Here is an 18,225-nt window from a genome sequence, read left to right as displayed (position 1 = left end):
CCTGTACAATAACAAGGTTTTGAAAGGAATCCTGAAAATTTACAACCCTCCTATAATCTCCACCCTCATTTGAAGGGACTTGGTTTTATTGCTACTGAGACAAGATAAATCTTACCAGGTATAACAATAATTAATCTTGAAGGGCCTACTAGTAAAGAATTTCAATGTTTAGAATGCCCATAAAATAACGTATTTTAATGTTGTGTAAATTCAGCAATAATTGATTTCAAACATACCTACGTCTGATGATTTACTTACATAAGTATAACTGGTGTGTGATAAGATGGATTGAAAGTAATAAAACTCCAAGAAACAAATTATGTAACTTTTTATTTCTGCATAATTTATTCATTTTACTTTCTGCATAATTATTTATAATATTGCACAAGCATTTCGCAATTTACACAAATATAATTTTTCATTTGTGCATTTTTGCGACAATTATTTATTTTCTAGCTGAAACCCTGCTACAGAGCCTTACAAAACTGGCAAAACACAACAAAGTAACAACAATTGGGTGGGTGACAAGGCGTAACAGGAAATGACAAAGGAAAGGATGTGCTGAAACACTACTGGACCTCAGCCAGTATTTGTCATTCCTGTCTCCTCAATTCATAATCCATTAATTACTGGATTAAACATAACCACCATCAGCATTGGATACATGTGGAAGGAAATTGCCACAGTAAAAGACTAATGAAGAAATCCACCTTATCAATTACTGTAGATTAAATAGACCCCAACTGAGAACTGCGGATCATTGTGGTTTGAGAAAACAAGGAAAACCCACTCTGCAGACTTCGTGGCAAAGAAGATGAAACAGCTTTTCACATAATCTCCAAATGTGAAGTATTGGTTAGGAGGAGGTGTGACCTCCTGGGGTTCTTTAACCTTGAGCAGGATCTTCCTGAAAATAATCTCGTGAACAGACTCTTGAACCTATTAAGGAAAAGAGATCTGTTTAACAAGAACCAATCAAGATAGTAATAACAATAAACCTTCCAGATGCTCTCTCAATTAATATCACTCAATAAAAGAATTGTATTCCAATGGATACCATCCCATTGTGGAATCCTGGGAAACGAGAATGCGGATGCTTTAGCAAAGAAGGTCAGCACTGCTCCTTACAGACCTGTTACTAAATCTACGTATTACTCTGTGAAAAGATTTATTAAATCTACATACTTAGACTTCAACAAACAAAATTTGATAACACAATCTCAACGGAAAAAATGGATCTCTCTGCATCATAATCCACAGTTAATTCCCGATCTACCACGAAAATGGTCTGTAGCTGCATTTAGATTGGCAACAGGCCATGATTGTTTGGCCAAATAGCTGCATAGAATTGGAATATATCAGTCCCCTAACTGCCCACTGTGCAACTCAAACCAAGAAATGGATTGAGAACACCTCAAAATCTGTGGTTCAGTGGCTGGTCATGATAATATCTTTGAAAAATATTGGAGTACAAGAGGTCAGATGACTTTATTGTCAAACGCCTGGCATTAGAAAACAACAACATAAACCTTCCAGATTTCTGTGTTAGGGAATTACCAATCCTATCTTTAAACACACCTAATCTAATCTAATCTTGCCTGGAGACCTATGTGTTTATTTATTTATTTTTTTTTTTTTGTATTGGCGGTAATGGCAGTTTGTTATTTTATGCATGTTTACACTGCAGATTTGTTTTGTTTACAAAATAGCGAAATCGAAACAAGAGGAAGCATTTTGCGTGAGTAGGAACTGTGGTGACATTGCAGCTATGCTTTCGAACCAAATTTGGCTCAGAAAACCCACATTCACGTTCGTATCGAGTGAAAATGTTTTCAGTGTTGCATTGTCTATTTTATATACTTGTAAATCTTTTTGCTAGAAAATGTATAAAAGTTTCTTGCGTTTTATTGTAATCATTGTTGAGTCGAGGCAATGTAAGAACTCTGTTAATTTTTTGTTTATTTTTTTAACTCAGTTCTTGCATTCAGATAAGAATTTGATGATGCTGAAAAACTGTTTAATTATGCTCCTTTATCGTATTTTATTTGTTCGGATATTAAATATAGACAAAACTATTAATTTCTAAAGACTTATTTTCTGAATAATTATGTAAACCTCCTCCAAATGGTTTAAGGGAAGGGATACTGAAATTTGACTAAAGTTCACTCTGCCTCCCCCCCCCCCCCACCCAAATTTTTTCGCTTAAAATAATCTTTTGACTGTAAAGAATATATTACAAACAAAATTTAAGCCCTAACTCGATGCTATGACATTTCCTCACGCCATTTTTAAAACTCTGTTAGCCAGGTATTTAAAAGGATATGCCCACTTAATTTTCCAATCTCATTTGTTTCAAATTTACCGCATTCTCAGTCTGATTTCGGTTGTTTATTTTATATAATTTTATTCTTCAATAGTGTGGCAGCCTTATCTCCATTAATTTTTCGTTTTATTCACTAGATAGCAGGAGATGGTATTATTCCTTCAGTTGTTTTTGTCAAACATGCTTGAAAATTGTTTTGATTTAAAGTATAAAAGTGTGGTTGTTACATCTTAATAGAAGTACAAGACAATCAACCTCAATCTCAAGTTCGAGGCACTAGAGACATGTGTAATCCCAGTTTTGCTATACGGCTGCCAAACTTGGACATTGTCCGAGAGACAACGCTCAAGTATACAAACATGCCAGAGGAAGATGCAAAGAAAAATACTGGGCACCACGCTACGAGACAGAATGACAAACGAAACACTACAAAGACTGACGAACACTACTGACGCAGCAGAACGAGCCACGGCAACGAAGTGGACCTGGGGGGACATGTGGCGAGACTGCATCAGACAAGATGGACCCATGCAGCCATGATGTGGGACCCCTATGTCGGAAAGAGAGGACAGGGAAGACCACGGCTCAGATGGTCTGACATGTTTACCAAAGAGGTGGGGAAACAATGGTCGAAGACAGCAAAGAACAGAGTTTTGTGGAAAGAACTAGGGAAGGTCATTGTAAATAGATAACGTAATCAGTGTTAAGATATTGTAAATAGTAAAGTCATTATTAGTGAAAGTGTAAGATACGTTTTGTAAATAGTAAAGTCAGTGTTGAGAAACTGTCAGGTAAATAGCAAACAGTGTTTGTCAAAGTGCTGGTGTCAGTATAATGTGTGTAGTGCAAGAAAAAAATGAACAAAGAACAGAGTGCTGAGACTAGTTAGTCTAACAAGCTCGTCTGGATTGGCTCACCAAGCAAGTACACTTGAGTCATCCCTGTCGAGGGGGTTCTAACCCCATCACAGGAGGCCTGTGCCCAACATAGGACATCATGGCTAACATTCATTCATTCAATAGAAATAGTTATTGTAGTGTGTAAAAATACATAGTACGTAAATTGTGTGTAGTATATAGGTTGCAGTTAGTGTAGTTTTGTTTTTTGTAGTGTGTTTGTGTGTATATAGTTAGTTATATATCATGGACAGGATTAGCAAACAGAAGACTAGACTTGTAAATCATATGAAAACTGTAAGAAAAATACTCAAAAAAGAGTCAGATTTGGCCCTAAAGTTTCAGGGTTAATTTATACTCAGTTTTTTGTTTTCTCTGTAAAATTTATTTTTTGTTAGTTAGCAGGTTTCCACTCTAAACTGACTATATTCTAAACTTAGTTACAATGTTTCTGTAAAACTTATTAAAATCAAGTGAAGCCACCATTTTCTAGTATATCTTCTTGTGAATCTAATGGTAAAAGAACTTTTCAGATACCCAAAAAAATCCTCATCATCATCCCTCTAAGTATTAGGCCATGTGCAACATTACTCCTGCTCTTCCAGTCAAGTTAAACGACACAATAATCCCCTTTTCTTCCTGTGTTAAAAACCTTGGAGTTTACTTTGACACGCATTTAAACTGGAATTATCAAGAAACCCATATTATCAAAAAAGTGCTTTCCAAACTACATTCCTTAAACAACATTCGAAAATTCCTCCCACTATCACTCAAAAAAATACTAGTGGAAACACTAGTAATGCCCCACTTCGATTATTGTGATTCTCTACTGACTGACCTCAATGTCAACCAGTCGCAAAGATTACAACGTGTTCATAATTCTTGTGTTCACTTCGTCTGCGATGTCCGTCGCACTGACCACATTACCCCATCCTTCCAAACTCTAAACTGGCTACAGCTTAACGAACGTAGAAATTTTCATTCTCTTGTTCTCCTTTTCCAAGCCCTTCACACCTCTACACGTTCCTACCTTGCCTCCCGTTTCAGTTACCTGTCATCATATCATAACCTCTTCACATGCACACAAAATAGCCGCATACTAGCCATACCAAAACATAAGACATCATCGTATTCATCATCATACACAATCTCGCTTTTGCACTTGTGCAATACCCTACCCAGTGACATCAGAGACTGTCGGAATTTAGTAGCGTTCAAAAGCAAACTTATTAAGCATTTTCTTACTGCGTAGAGTAGGTTTAATTTTTACTTAGTTAATAAAAAAAAATTCTCTCTTCTTAATTTTTACAATGAACTATCTAGCTTTTATTATCTGTTAATCTTTTAGTACTTTGATTTTTATTGTATTTGTAAATTCAATATTAATTGTAATTATAATTGTAATTGTAGCCTTAATATTATAGTTGTAATCCCCTGGTAGAGGGGAAGAGAAGGCATGATGGCCTTATCTCTACCAGGTTAAATAAATAAAATAAATAAATAAATAAATGTGGCCCATTATGGTCTCAAAGAAGAATTGTCCTTCCAGCATTTCTTTGGGCATCCCAGTGATCTCTTTCCATTAGGGAGATAACGAAGCATAGCTCTTGGGATTCTGTGTGATGCATCCGTTGTAGATGGTCCATCCAGTTGGCCTGCTAATTTTGTATATAGTGGAGAATTGGCTTTAGTCCCAGTTCCTCCATTACTTCCTCATTTCATTTATGGTTCCATCTTTTATATTCTCCTGTATATCGCATCTCATTAGCTGTTATCTTGCTTTCATCCCTTCTTATTGTCCATGCTTCGCTATCATAGCTTAACACTGGTCTTGCAAGGGTTTTATAGAGATGTATTCTTGTGTCCTTTTGTACTAATGATGGTTTCATGGTACTGTTAATTATTCCCATGGTTTTCGGAAATTTTGTTTTTGTTTGCTACCATCTACTTCTTTCTCAAATGATAAATTATAACCCAAATATGTGAATTTATTTACTCTTTCCAAAATTTCATTGTCCAAAACTATTTAGATCGGTACAGGGTATTTCCACAAAAGGCCATCACTTTTGTCTTGTTTATATTGCTTTCCAATTATATTCAAATTATGGACAGAGTACTGCAGATCATTTTCTGTGGGTGCTATTAAAACAAATCAATTTTTGTAAATAGTTACAAATGTGGAGCTAATTGCCAAATTTGGGCTCTCTTTTGCTTTTTTTAAAACCTAATACCCAATTTTAGATTTCATACACACAGTTGTTCAGCACACAAAAAATAGTAAGTTTCAGTGAAGAAACAAGGAATTTCAAATTTTCAGTATCCTCTTCCTTTAAGAACGACAATATTTTAGCACGGGAATTTTTTTTTCTTTATCTTCATATTTTGAAAATATTTTCTTCGTATTGTGTTGGTCTTTTCTGATATTACTTTGATAAAGACAGTCAACTATTGGATATAAATAACATGTGTAGCCTGACATTCCATAGACAAGTAACACACACAAAGACCTCCAACTCAGCGTATACTCTTGAGAGGCTATTGAAGGGTTATTATACTCAAGCCAATGATGACAAAAATCGGAACTACATCTCTCTCTGGGGGAAGGGGAGTCTCTCTCTCTCTCTCTCTCTGTTTTTTTAATCACTAATGGCAGGCACTTGATTTTTTGTCATTCCTCCATATGAAGTCAGTTGCGTAGACAAATTTATGGACAGAGTAATTGCCCAGGGTGCCCCTAGAAGGCTGGTCTATCTATGCTACAATCATGATGAGATGATAATGGAGACTTTTTGGGATGCCATAGGGAACCTGGAGTTCCTGGAGAAAACCCCTGTATTACCTCGACCACCCAGGCTTGCACAACACAAGTTATAAATCAAGGGCACAGCAGGAATCGAACCTGGGTCCACCAGATTAGAAGTCCAGCACTCTAGCCTCTAGATCACTGTGACGGCAATGTGGGTACTTTGTCTCCGACTGAAAATTGTAAATCAGCTACACAAAAAGACGATTTTATATTTCAGTAATAGTATCAATGTTACAAAACTGACAAATTCTATAAACAATGGGTATCCATAATATGTTTAAAATTTTCAGATTGGCAACACTTATAATTATTTTCTTCCCAACATTCCCATCGGACACAGCTGCCACACTCCGACCTAATATGGCAAACTAAACAACTTCTATGAGGACACAACTTCCATCATAAGAGTTAAACTTCCCTAAACATGCCTATACTATCAACAGTGGTCGGTCTGCTACTGAGGCGTAATGGTTAGCATGCCTGACCATGACACGAGCAGGCCTGGGTTAATATCCTGGTTGGGACAAGTTACCTGGTTGAGGTTTTTATCGGGGTTTTCTCTCAACCCGTTAAGAGCAAATGCTTGGTAACTTTCGGCGCTGGACCCTGGACTCCTTTCTCTGGCATTATCACCTTAAATTCACTCAGATGCCCAGATAACAATAGCAGTTGATGAAGAGTCGTAAAATAACCAGTTAAAAAAAAGTCTAAAGATATGGTCATGCAATAGGGTTATATGACCATTTTACTCAAATGTAGATGCACTTTAATACAAGATCAAACTTACTTACTGGCTTTTAAGGAACTCAGAGGTTCATTGCCACCCTCACATAAGCCCGCCATTGGTCCCTATCCTGAGCAAGATTGATCCATTCTCTATCATCATATCCCACCTCCCTCAAATCCATTTTAATATTATCTTCCCTTCTACGTCTCGGCCTCCCTAAAGGTCTTTTTCCCTCCGGCCTCCCAACTAACACACTATATGCATTTCTGGATTCGCCCATACGTGCTACATGCCCTGCCCATCTCAAACGTCTGGATTTAATGTTCCTAATTATGTCAGGTGAACAATACAATGCATGCAGTTCTTGTTGTGTAACTTTCTCCATTCTCCTGTAACTTCATCCCTCTTAGCCCCAAATATTTTCCTAAACACCTTATTCTCAAACACCCTTAATCTCTGTTCCTCTCTCAAAGTGAAAGTCCAAGTTTCACAACCATAAAGAACAACCGGTAATATAACTGTTTTATAAATTCTAACTTTCAGATTTTTCGACAGCAGACTGGATGATAAAAGTTTCTCAACCGAATAATAACAAGCATTTCCCATATTTATTGTGTGTTTAATTTCCTCCCGGGTATTATTTATGTTTGTCACTGTTGTTCCCAGATATTTGAACTTCTCGACCTCTTCAAAAAATAAATTTCCAATTTTTATATTTCCTTTTCGTACAATATTCTCGTCACGAGACATAATCATATACTTTGTCTTTTCATGATTTACTTCCAAACCTATCTCTTTACTAGCTTCCAGTAAAATTCCCGTGTTTTCCCTAATCGTTTGTGGATTTTCTTCTAACATATTCACGTCATCCACATAGACAAGCAGCTGATGTAACCCATTCAATTCCAAACCTCTCTGTTATCCTGGACTTTCCTAATGGCATACTCTAGAGCAAAGTTTAAAAGGAATTAATTCTGCTGGAATTTGATCGATACCTGGAGACTTGTAATTTTTCAGATTTTCTATCGCAATTTCGACTTCAGAAAGTGTGAAATAGAATGTATCATGTAACTTGCAGCAGCTTATTGTGTAAGCATTTTAATCTGTTATTAATTTAGTAATTGTTGTTGATTTATTTGTATGAAAACTACGTAGGTAATGTATAATCTATAATCTTCAAACTAGTGATTTATACAACAGCAACCATATGATCAATTAACTGTTTCAGAATTGGCCAATGGTCAAGTGGACCCTCTTCTGCCTGAGCTGGCCGCAGGACCGAGTTCGTCATCTTCCCTGTCTGCGGAGGAGTACGAGCCAGCCCTAGGAGTGGGGGAACTGTCTCGCCAGTCGTCTCACACCTCCCTGTCAGATCCCCTGTCACCCTCATTACATGACTTCTCCGATGAGGAATCTGATATCTCCAGCGACCTGGAAGTCAACTAGCCATTTGTGGAAGTGGGGGATACAGAAGAAGAGAGGTCAAAAGAAAAAAAAAAAAGAAAAAAGAGCTTAGCTGAGCATCAAACTCCCAAATCAACATAGTCTCTCTGATCAAGAGTACTTGGGTTATAGAGGAGGAAGAATATTTAACATTATACTTACCATCCTGTTAGCATTATTTGATGAATTGTACTTCCTCTGTGCAAAACCTAAGAGATGAGTTCAAAAAAAATATAAAATAAAATATTTTAAAAAATAAGAAAACACTTGATCTGCTCAGCAATTCTGTTGTCACCAAGAGTACAACCCTTCTCTCACCATTCAGTTGATATGAGCATCGGTGATGGAAAAGTCTTGTTAAGATGCTACATGTTCGAATCATTGCTCAGCAAGGGATATCCTCAGCAATGTTGGAAATCAGCATGTGGTTCACAAAATGGCTCCCAAGCCCACGTACTGTGCTCATCACTCGTTCGAACCCGTTTCAACAAGTTGAGGCCGTCCAGTTGAGCGAAGGCACACGTGCAGTACCTTGTTTTCACCGAATTACTTGAAGCCATAGTGAGTGAGTCCGTGCGTCAGTTTGTGCCACCGAGATAGGGACCACAACGTAACGTGTAAAAGACTTCGTGGCAGAAGAATATTAGTACAACCTTGATTACAAAGCCAGTGAGAACGTGACAGATCTGGTGGAACGTTGTATTAGCATGTCTGCTCTTGTGACAGCCTTCTCGGCATTTCATTTCAGTCCAGATTAACAGCACAGAATAATGTAAGAGATATTTTTTTTTAATTAATGTTTTTAAAAAGGACAGTAATGTAGAAAATAGAAGTTTTCCTATAACCTGTCACATGTAAAACTACTCTTTTGCACTTAGCAGTTTTTGTCTTAAAGACAATATGGGGAGTTCTCGCCGATGTCGTCATGCACTGCGTTGTTGGATTGCCATGCAGTTCCGCATCTTTGTGCATATTGCCTTGAGAATAACAGCAGTAAAGTCAATGCAGTTACACAGTTTATATGAGATTGGGTTATGAAATGATAGGCGAAGACTTCGTTTGCCACTGAAATTATATAATTATTCATGTCTGCTCAGAGAAGATCATTACCTTTGTCCCTGGTTTTGATAGCTTAATATTCGGGGTTTTGACACACTTCTGACATTGCAGGAGGCATTGAAGATAATTTCCTTCGGTGTTAAAATAACACTGATTTATACTTGATTATCCCATCACATTTACTCCAATTTGCACACAATTAATTGATCATGTACAAATGTAGGGTGAGAAGCTACAGACCATAAAGATTGGTGTAAAGATATTGAAACATTAATGAAATCTATGTGTAGGAGAGTGTGTCTCCAAACACTGAATGGTGTATGTACAAATTCTGGGGTCTGTGGTTTGTTCCTCCTTACACATTTTAATTTGAAATATAGAAAGATGTAGAAGAGGTCACAGAATGTCTTGTTGCAGGGACATATTAGCATATTTGTGTACATACTAAGGTTGGATAAAAAGTAATGGCAGCAGTTCGATATTTCTGACATGGCTTTAATCACAGGGGTGCAATATTTATGTACCTTCTATATAGCCGCCCCCCCTTATTTATTACCTTTTGCCAAATGTTTGGAAGGCGTCATACACCATCAGCGCATCCATCTTTGTTGATGTTCCATATTGACTGCCCTATAGCACGGATAAGTTCATCTCTGGTATTGTACCGGGTCCCTCGCAGTGGTTCTTTCACTTTGGTGAAAAGATCGTAATCGCATGAACTCATATCGGGTGAGTACGGTGGATGTTCCAGAATCTCCCATTGCCAGCGGCGCAAGAGGTCCTTGACAGCAGCAGCAGTGTGACTCCTTGCATTATCAAGAAAATGATGGGATTCTGTACCACCAAATGTCGTCGTTTTCTCCTGAGGCCTGGACGATGGTGGTGCTGCAGGAACCTGCAGTAGTAGTCCGCATTTACCGTCTGCCTTGGAGGTACAGCGTGGTGCAGTATTATCCCATCAATGTCATAGCGCCACAGTGAAGAACTCCTTCACAGCGCTTTGTGTAGGGCGCCCTTCTATGGACAAGGAGAACCAGGATGCTTGCATTCATTTGATTGGTGTTTCAAGTTTGGTTCATACGAGCGAGTCCAGGTTTCGTCCAAGAAAGTCATTACCTTTCCTTAGGTACCGGTCCAACAAGGCCTTCCCGGAATGCTTTAATCCATGGTGCCACTGTGCGATATGGCAACGCTGCATTGCCACATGCTTCATGCAGTCCCTGAAAACATTCTTGTGCACTACGACCTTGTGCCATTTAAATTTTGATCCAGAAACATGGTCTTAGGGTGCTCGCACTATGCCTATGAAAGTCAACGTTCTACACACTGCAGTAGATTGACAGAGTACTGTCGCCGCTGGCTGCACTAACTCATCTAACAATCCTTGTTCATGTCCACACAGCTGGCAGCTCTCGGAATGCACCATCGTCACGTGATAGCAGTGTTGCCATAACTTTTTATCCAACCTATGTAATACTGGCATTTCCCTTTCCCTTTGTATTGATCCATACATTTTGAGGAGCCTTTACTAGTATTCATATGAGCAAGAGAGGCAGACAAGTTGCAACTCAGGATATCATGTGCCCACATTTAGATAGCAGAGGGGAACCTGAACGAACTGGAAGTAGCATATTTTATTTGGCAGATTGAAGAAGTCTTGTTTGTATTAATTGTAAAAGTTTCCCAAAGTACTGCATCCGGATAAAAGAAAACTTTTTTAATTCTATATTACAATGTGGGGGGAGGGGGGAACATGTACAGTAAATGTTTTAGGAAAACATTGCCTTTCGTTGTATAAATATTATTTCCTTTTCTATCATTTTGAAATGGAAGGTATAGTGTCTAGTGATGCTGTTATGTTAACAAATCTTTTACCAGGAATCTTCCTGGATACAGTTATTTGTTTTAGTATGTGGTAGAATGTATAAACTTTGTTATATATTATTTTTTTCTCTCTTCAAATTATGAAAATTGTGAAGCATGTGTATATTTTATTGGCACTGTAGGATGTCGCTGTTAGCAGTTAAGACCTTGGTGCTAATTTGATCGTCCACAGTGGGTAATGAACGATGAAGTGGCGTTTGTGAAAGCTACCAACACAGTGACAATGGTAATCAGCTGATACATTGACTTAATAGAACAATTACTGCTGAAACGTGCATTGATTATCATTTTAAGTGACGTTGAAGAAAATTCTCCCCAGATATGTGAACAGTGCAGCATCTCTGAATCACAGTTTTCATTTGTTAAATTATTTTGGCCAATCAGAAGACAAAACTAAAATTATATTTTACTTTTTCATTTTCCACAGTGATACATCAGTAATTGGAATACACTTATAAGGAGAGGGCACGCTCTGTATATCACCGAATGGAATAAGATTGTGTGAGATAAAAGTACAAGATGTACTGTTTAAAGTCATACCTGGTATGGGTGGCCAATGACCCCGCGTTTTGAAAATATTGGCTATTGTTTGTGACATACTTCTGTTAGGTGCTCAATAGGGAAGCATTAGCCTGTGTAACAGCGTAGCCCATATGGTTGGATGCTGAGTTGTTATCCAGACAACCTAAGTTCGAATCTTAAATGGTCCTATTTTTTTTTCTTTTAATAATGATTAATATTGTGATCACAGTAATCTATTTACATATATCATATTTCTCAATGTATTGAACGCTTCATCATGTTTTAAACAAATTATAATTAGCTACCATTGTATTGTAAAGGATAAACAATGAAATACTGCTCATGTAGGCAGGTAAGATGTGTCACTGGTGTCTGTTCTGTTTCTGTAGCAGCTATTCCACTTCATTGTGTCCCGATTCATTATGATAAATGTCAAAAACACACAAAACATACATATTTCCTGCACCATGCACAGCAAATGAAAGAAGGTTGTCTACAGTCACACACATTTTTCCGCACTTCTACTGCGAAACAGATATCCTTCACATTCACAAACACTTCTCGTTCGTTTATTAATTTTGATGCATATCACGCATATTTCAACATGGCTTTGAATATAGGAGCTGACAAATGAAAGTGAATAAAAGAAATTAATAATAATAATAATAATAATAATATCAAGCTTTAAAAAATGAGAAGGCATTAGGATTCGAACTCAAGTTGCCTGGATGACAACTCAGCATCCAACCATATGAGCTACGCCGTTACACAGTCTAATGTTTTCCTATTAGACACCTAACGGAAGTATGTCACAAACAATAGCCAATATTTTCAAAACAAGGGGTCATTGGCCACCCATACCAGGTATGACTTTGAACAGTACGTCTTATACTTTCATGTCACAAAATCTTATTTAATTCGGTGATATACAGAGCGTGTCCTCTCCTTGTTAATTTCGGATGGATAAGAAAATTAGAAAGAATCTTGCAACAAACCATGAGATATTGCTGTGTTTCATCACAGTATAAAAGATTAACACTTTGAAGGCACTTGGGGGGCATGGAGGTAGAGCTCCACACTTTTTTGACTTCTGCACTAGATGGTGGTGTCTACACCATGCTCCAACTGCCTTCAACCCCTGGAAAGACTCGGTACTCAATTTGACAGGAAGCTGAGTGAACCTCGGGGCCGTGGGTAATGAGAAGAATCCTGTCTCCACCCGAGATTGAACCCATTATCTTTTTTATGTTGGTTGCCAGTTGCTCTAGCTACTGAGCTACCTGGCTGCCAACTTTTAAATTATAATGTTTAAAAATTAATTTAAAAATAAATGAGTGCTGCAAAATATGTCGGTATAATGTTGGGACAGTATTTTCATTAGGTTACAGTTGTTTGTTTACCATTCCCTGCCATATCACATTTGTCCTAACATACATCAGTGTTGGAAAAATCACATTTAATAAATCAAACCATCAATAAAAAATATGTTGAAGTTAATTATTTTGACGTGTTATATATCACTTTTATCTGCACTTGTTGAAGTGGTTGACGATTTCCTTAGACTCGTTTAAACTCATCCTAGTTTTCAGCAGCAGGAATTTAGAAAACCTGTGAAATGCGAGGTGTACACTTCGTTTGATTAATGCCGACCAAGATTTTGTTCATTCTCTATTTATAAGTATCATGTTTAACGAGGTAAAATAAGAAACCCTTCATTTCACCCTAATTCTATTTAAATAATGTCTTTATACAAGTTTGATAACATTTCATTAAAATTTACTCTCCAAATGTAGTTTTCAATAAATCTCTTATTTTAAAAACTTCTATTGTCTCTAAATCTGAAGGAAATATACAGGAAGTTCTCGCCATCACCACTGGCCACCTCCCCTTACATAGCCATCCTCTGCCAGTAAATTGCAACTTGCTTTTATTATTAAAAACTGAAAGTATTATTTGGAGTTCTAAAATGACTGTTTATGCATGCATATTTTGCATCCTCCTTGAATATCCAATTAATAGGGACCTGAATTTTTAGCATCTATTTTCATCAAAATTAGCATCTTCCCCCCCCCCCCACCCCAAAGGAAACTTTGTGCATTCTACTTTTAATTTCTCAAAAGTTAACTTTGTGAACAGTTCAGCATTTTCCTCCTTCAAATTACATTGTCTGTCTAAAACTACAGCATCATACTGTGATAAAACACGTTCACTGTCAACATTGTGTCCACAGTACTTGCAAACAACATGTTGAAAATGCTTTATTCTCCAATGCGGCAACTGTAGAATTTACAAAAAACTGTCTTAGCGTCTGAAGCATAGAGTCCATGAATGGAATACTGCTGGGCTCTTTCATGTACAGTTATATTATTCACCCCATTTTACGAAGGAGCACTTGTCTCACAAATTCAACCAACTCTGCCAATAAAGCAAGAATAACTATCCAATTCTACTGCGATCTCAAAAGCAAATGGCTGAGTAAACCGATGCAGTGCATTTTAGCTAAGCCAATATCAAGTATAGAACTTGATAATCGATATTACTGTATGTATATCAATCATCTGACCTTCATTATCAATACATCAAATTTATCGAATCGAGCCAACAATAATTGATAAAGAGATAATCGATCAATATCGTTTGAGTATTTAAGAAATGCCTTTAATGTGTGTGTGTGTGTGTGTGTGTGTGTGTGTGTATATATATATATATATATATATATATATATATATACACACACACACACACAAAAATTATATATATAATGTGCCTTTCACTTGAAAAATAACATTTTACTGATAAATCGCTATTAAATAGCATTTTTATCGTGATTTCGCGTTTTTGCACCTTCTGTTCTGCTAGAAAATTATGCTAAATCACCTTACACATGAAGAAAAACACTTTCTATCTGACAATTTAAAAATTCGCGTATTTCGCAAATGTGAAATTTTCAGGTCCCTACCAATTCGTGCAAAATGTTTCTTATTTAAATTCATCTTTGGAATGAATTTAGTTTCCTAGTTTGTTTTTAGGTTCTCCAGTGAATAAAATCAGATACATTCAAATTCGTAGATTGTGAAGGCAGCAAACTATAAGTCACAATGTGATCACTGGAATTTCTATCAGTAAATGACAGACATTGTGTGTCTGTAGTGATGTTATTTTGTTTTTTCTTCTAATGGTGGGTACCTTATTTTGTTTTTTCTTCTAATGGTGGATACCTACTTGACTGTTCGTCATTCACCCATATGAAGCCAGTTCTGTAGACCAATAAATTTACCGACAAAGTTGTTGCCCAAGGTGCGCCATAGGAGGCTGGTCTACACTACATCCACAATGAGATGAGATGTTGGAGATTTGTTGAGATGCCACAGGGGAACTGGAGCTGCCAGAGAAACCCCCTATGTTACCTGGACCATGGACTTGATCAGCACTAGTTATAAATAGGGGATACATCATGGATCGAACCTGGGTCGATAGGATTATAAGTCCAGCACTCTAGCCACTAGACCATTATTTTGCATAAGTAGTGTCTCCATAGGAACACATTCATTAAATTTCAGTTGTGGTCGTAAAGAAAAGAGTAATACAGTCGAACCTCGATATAGCAATTTTCTGGGGACTAGAAAAAATGTACCGATATCAAGGTTATTGTATTGAGGGGTTATGAAATTTTACCCAAATCTATGTTCTGAAAGAGAATATAGTAGAAATAAGTATAAAATAACATTTACCATTTGATTTTTGTTCTCCAGCTACCACTTTAATGAAAGTAATCCCATGTCTGTTTTTAAGATGATGTTGCCAACCATTGCTTGATTTGAAATTCAAATCACCAAGTACTTTGGCAAATAAAGTGCTTTTTGATACACAGTTCTGTTAAGTGCCCTCATTTCACCACATTGAGGTAGCAATGTCAACGTCTTCTGCTGCCACAGTTTTTAAACATCTTCAGGATAAATCTTACTGCTTATGACACTGTCCTTTATTTCTGCTTTTAGCCACTTAAGTCTGCTTCAATCCCCTATCTAAATACTAAATGCAGCTAATTTAGTCTTCAAATTGATTTGTTTTCGTACCTGCAATCATTAACAACTAACACTCGAATGTGAAAGGTGCCAGTGGCAGAAAACATAAAGACAAATCCTGTAAGTGTCACATGCCTCTGAAGCAGGTAAAGTTCCATTGTAACACATTCCTTGCACAGGATACCAAAATCAGTCAACAAAAGTATGAAACAGTGTATACAGAATAATGGGAAAACGTCTTTTAGAGGGTAATATCAAGTAAAAAATGAAATAGTATTGAACATGAAAACTAGTAAATTAATATATATTATTTTAATGTACCGAAGTACATATATTTCCATGCAGATATTCTGCGTCATCATACGATGAAAGAGTAATGGAACGGAGAAAAACTCTCTCCGGTGCCGGGATTTGAACCCGGGTTTTCAGCTCTATGTGCTGATGCTTGATCCACTAAGCCACACCAGATACCCACCCCGGCGCCAGTGTGGCTTAGTGGATAAAGCATCAGCACGTAGAGCTGAAAACGCGGGTTCAAAATCCAGCGCCAGAGAGAGTTTTTTTCCGTTCCATTACTCTTTCATTGTATGATGACGCAGAATATCTGCATGGAAATATCATATGTACTTCGGTACATTAAAATAATATATATGATATGCGTAAATCACTTCGTGATTTAAGACGGCTGTTATTCCGTTGGATCCCGGCCAACTAGTCACTCTTAACAAGTGCACCTCAGCACATGTGTGGACTTCAGTCCTACGTTCATAGACATCTGTGACGTAGTGCAGAGGGCGGCCACTAGAGGGAACCCAACTAAATCTGAGATGATTCTGTCCAGCACCGGGGTGGGTATCCAGTGTGGCTTAGTGGATAAAGCATCAGCACGTAGAGCTGAAAACCCAGGTTCAAATCCCGGCGCCGGAGAGAATTTTTCTCCGTTCCATTACTCTTTCATCGTAGTAAATTAATATTTTTTTTATGTTTTTCTTATTCCATTCGTGTTTCATTGTAATGATAAAGCATTTGAAATAAAGGAATTACATTGAAACTGATCAAATTTTTCGTTGCAACAGGATTTATCGTTACATCAGTTTTTGTTGTATGGAGGTTTGACTGTACATTCAAATATTGGGTAGTTCAGTCTTATTAGCTGCTGTTATACCACCAGCATTCCATTGTAAGATGTTTAGTTGATTCTGTACCATTAAAGTAGTCCCCACCCGGAGATCCGATTGGAAGACTATTTTACCTCAGGATAATTTGACCTTAATGGTACTCATTTCATATTGGAGTGGTTAAATGGCAAGTTGTAGCCGATTTAAGTGAACACCATATTTTAACGTTTTGGTGGCTACTTCATTCACACACAACCCCCAGAATGTCTGGAGGACCACACCTGCTGTTGGTCGACGGGTCCATTGGACCTAGCTGGGAGATCTTGTTGATCACCAGCTTTCCCTCCTTAAGCCTCTGGAGGACGATTTTAGTGCCATAGCAGGTCAGCACTAGGAACAGAAAAGTAGAAAGAGGAGGAAGGAAAGTGAAATGAACCCCTAGGCCTCGAATGCTCTAATGCCGTCAGGGTCGAAGAAAGTAAGAGTTCAGTCAGAGGACTGGATAGGAAAGGGTAAAGAGGGACTTAGGTATTGAATAGAGGAAAATAATACCAAATTCAATCATTAACTCATCAAGCTGACCAGTGCTATTGATGAGTAGCCCCTCCCTTTAGTTCATTTGCTGAATTCTTTTACCTGTTGTTTAAATCTACATAGTTAGACTTCAACAAACAAAATTTGATAACACAATCTCAAGGGAAAAAATGGAACTCTCTGCGGCATAATCCACAGTTAATTCCCAATTTACCACGAAAATCGTCTGTAACTGCATTTAGATTGGCAACAGGCCATGATTATTTAGCCAAACACCTGCATAGAATTGGAATATATCAGTCCCCTAACTGTCCATTGTGCAACTCAAACCAAGAAAAGGGTTCGGAACACCTCAAAACCTGTGCTTTAGTGGCTGACTATGATGGTATCTTCGAAAAATATTGGAGTGCAAGGGGTCAAATGACTTTGTCAAATGCCTGGCATTAGAAAACAAGATTCAAATATGGTTACATTGCAAAAGTCATTCTCTCTCAATATGCATGTCTTTCATAAGTGATGTAAAATATGATTTCAAGTGCCATAAGTTTAATACAGTGAGCCTGTAACCCACATAAATTAAAATTAATATTCGCCTATTCCAATCATCTTTTTGAAACACAGATAATTGTAATTTTATCTTATTTTTCTATGTGTATTTTTAAGCCTCGAATAATATTAAAGAACATTTCATTTCACTTAAGCTACTTGATATGTATTATGTTAGAATGGGGAATTTTATGAGGTAAAGAGAATGCTTTACTAAGGCGAGGGAAATGTACATACTATAATGGATATCTACAGTTTGTAACTTGTACTGCTTCCATCATCATCATCATCATCGGCGCTACAGTCCTTGGTGGGCCTGGGCCTCCCTTAGTAATTGTCGCC

The 18,225-nt window shown here is 37.3% G+C and overlaps 1 protein-coding gene across 1 annotated transcript in view; it reads left to right on the top strand.

Annotated features, from left to right (window-relative positions):
• Positions 1-13,157, top strand: part of Dp (transcription factor Dp) — a 151,723-nt gene extending 138,566 nt beyond the window's left edge. The window contains exon 11 of the mRNA XM_069836300.1: positions 7,981-13,157. Within this exon, the coding sequence (XP_069692401.1) occupies positions 7,981-8,198 (218 nt within the window). The 3' untranslated portion in view covers positions 8,199-13,157. The remainder of the gene's footprint in view (positions 1-7,980) is intronic.
• The last annotated feature ends 5,068 nt before the right edge of the window (positions 13,158-18,225 follow it).

The sequence above is a fragment of the Periplaneta americana genome, chromosome 9 (genome assembly GCF_040183065.1).
Source record: "Periplaneta americana isolate PAMFEO1 chromosome 9, P.americana_PAMFEO1_priV1, whole genome shotgun sequence".
Classification (NCBI taxonomy): domain Eukaryota; kingdom Metazoa; phylum Arthropoda; class Insecta; order Blattodea; family Blattidae; genus Periplaneta; species Periplaneta americana.
This window is presented reverse-complemented; position numbering and strand designations above follow the sequence as displayed.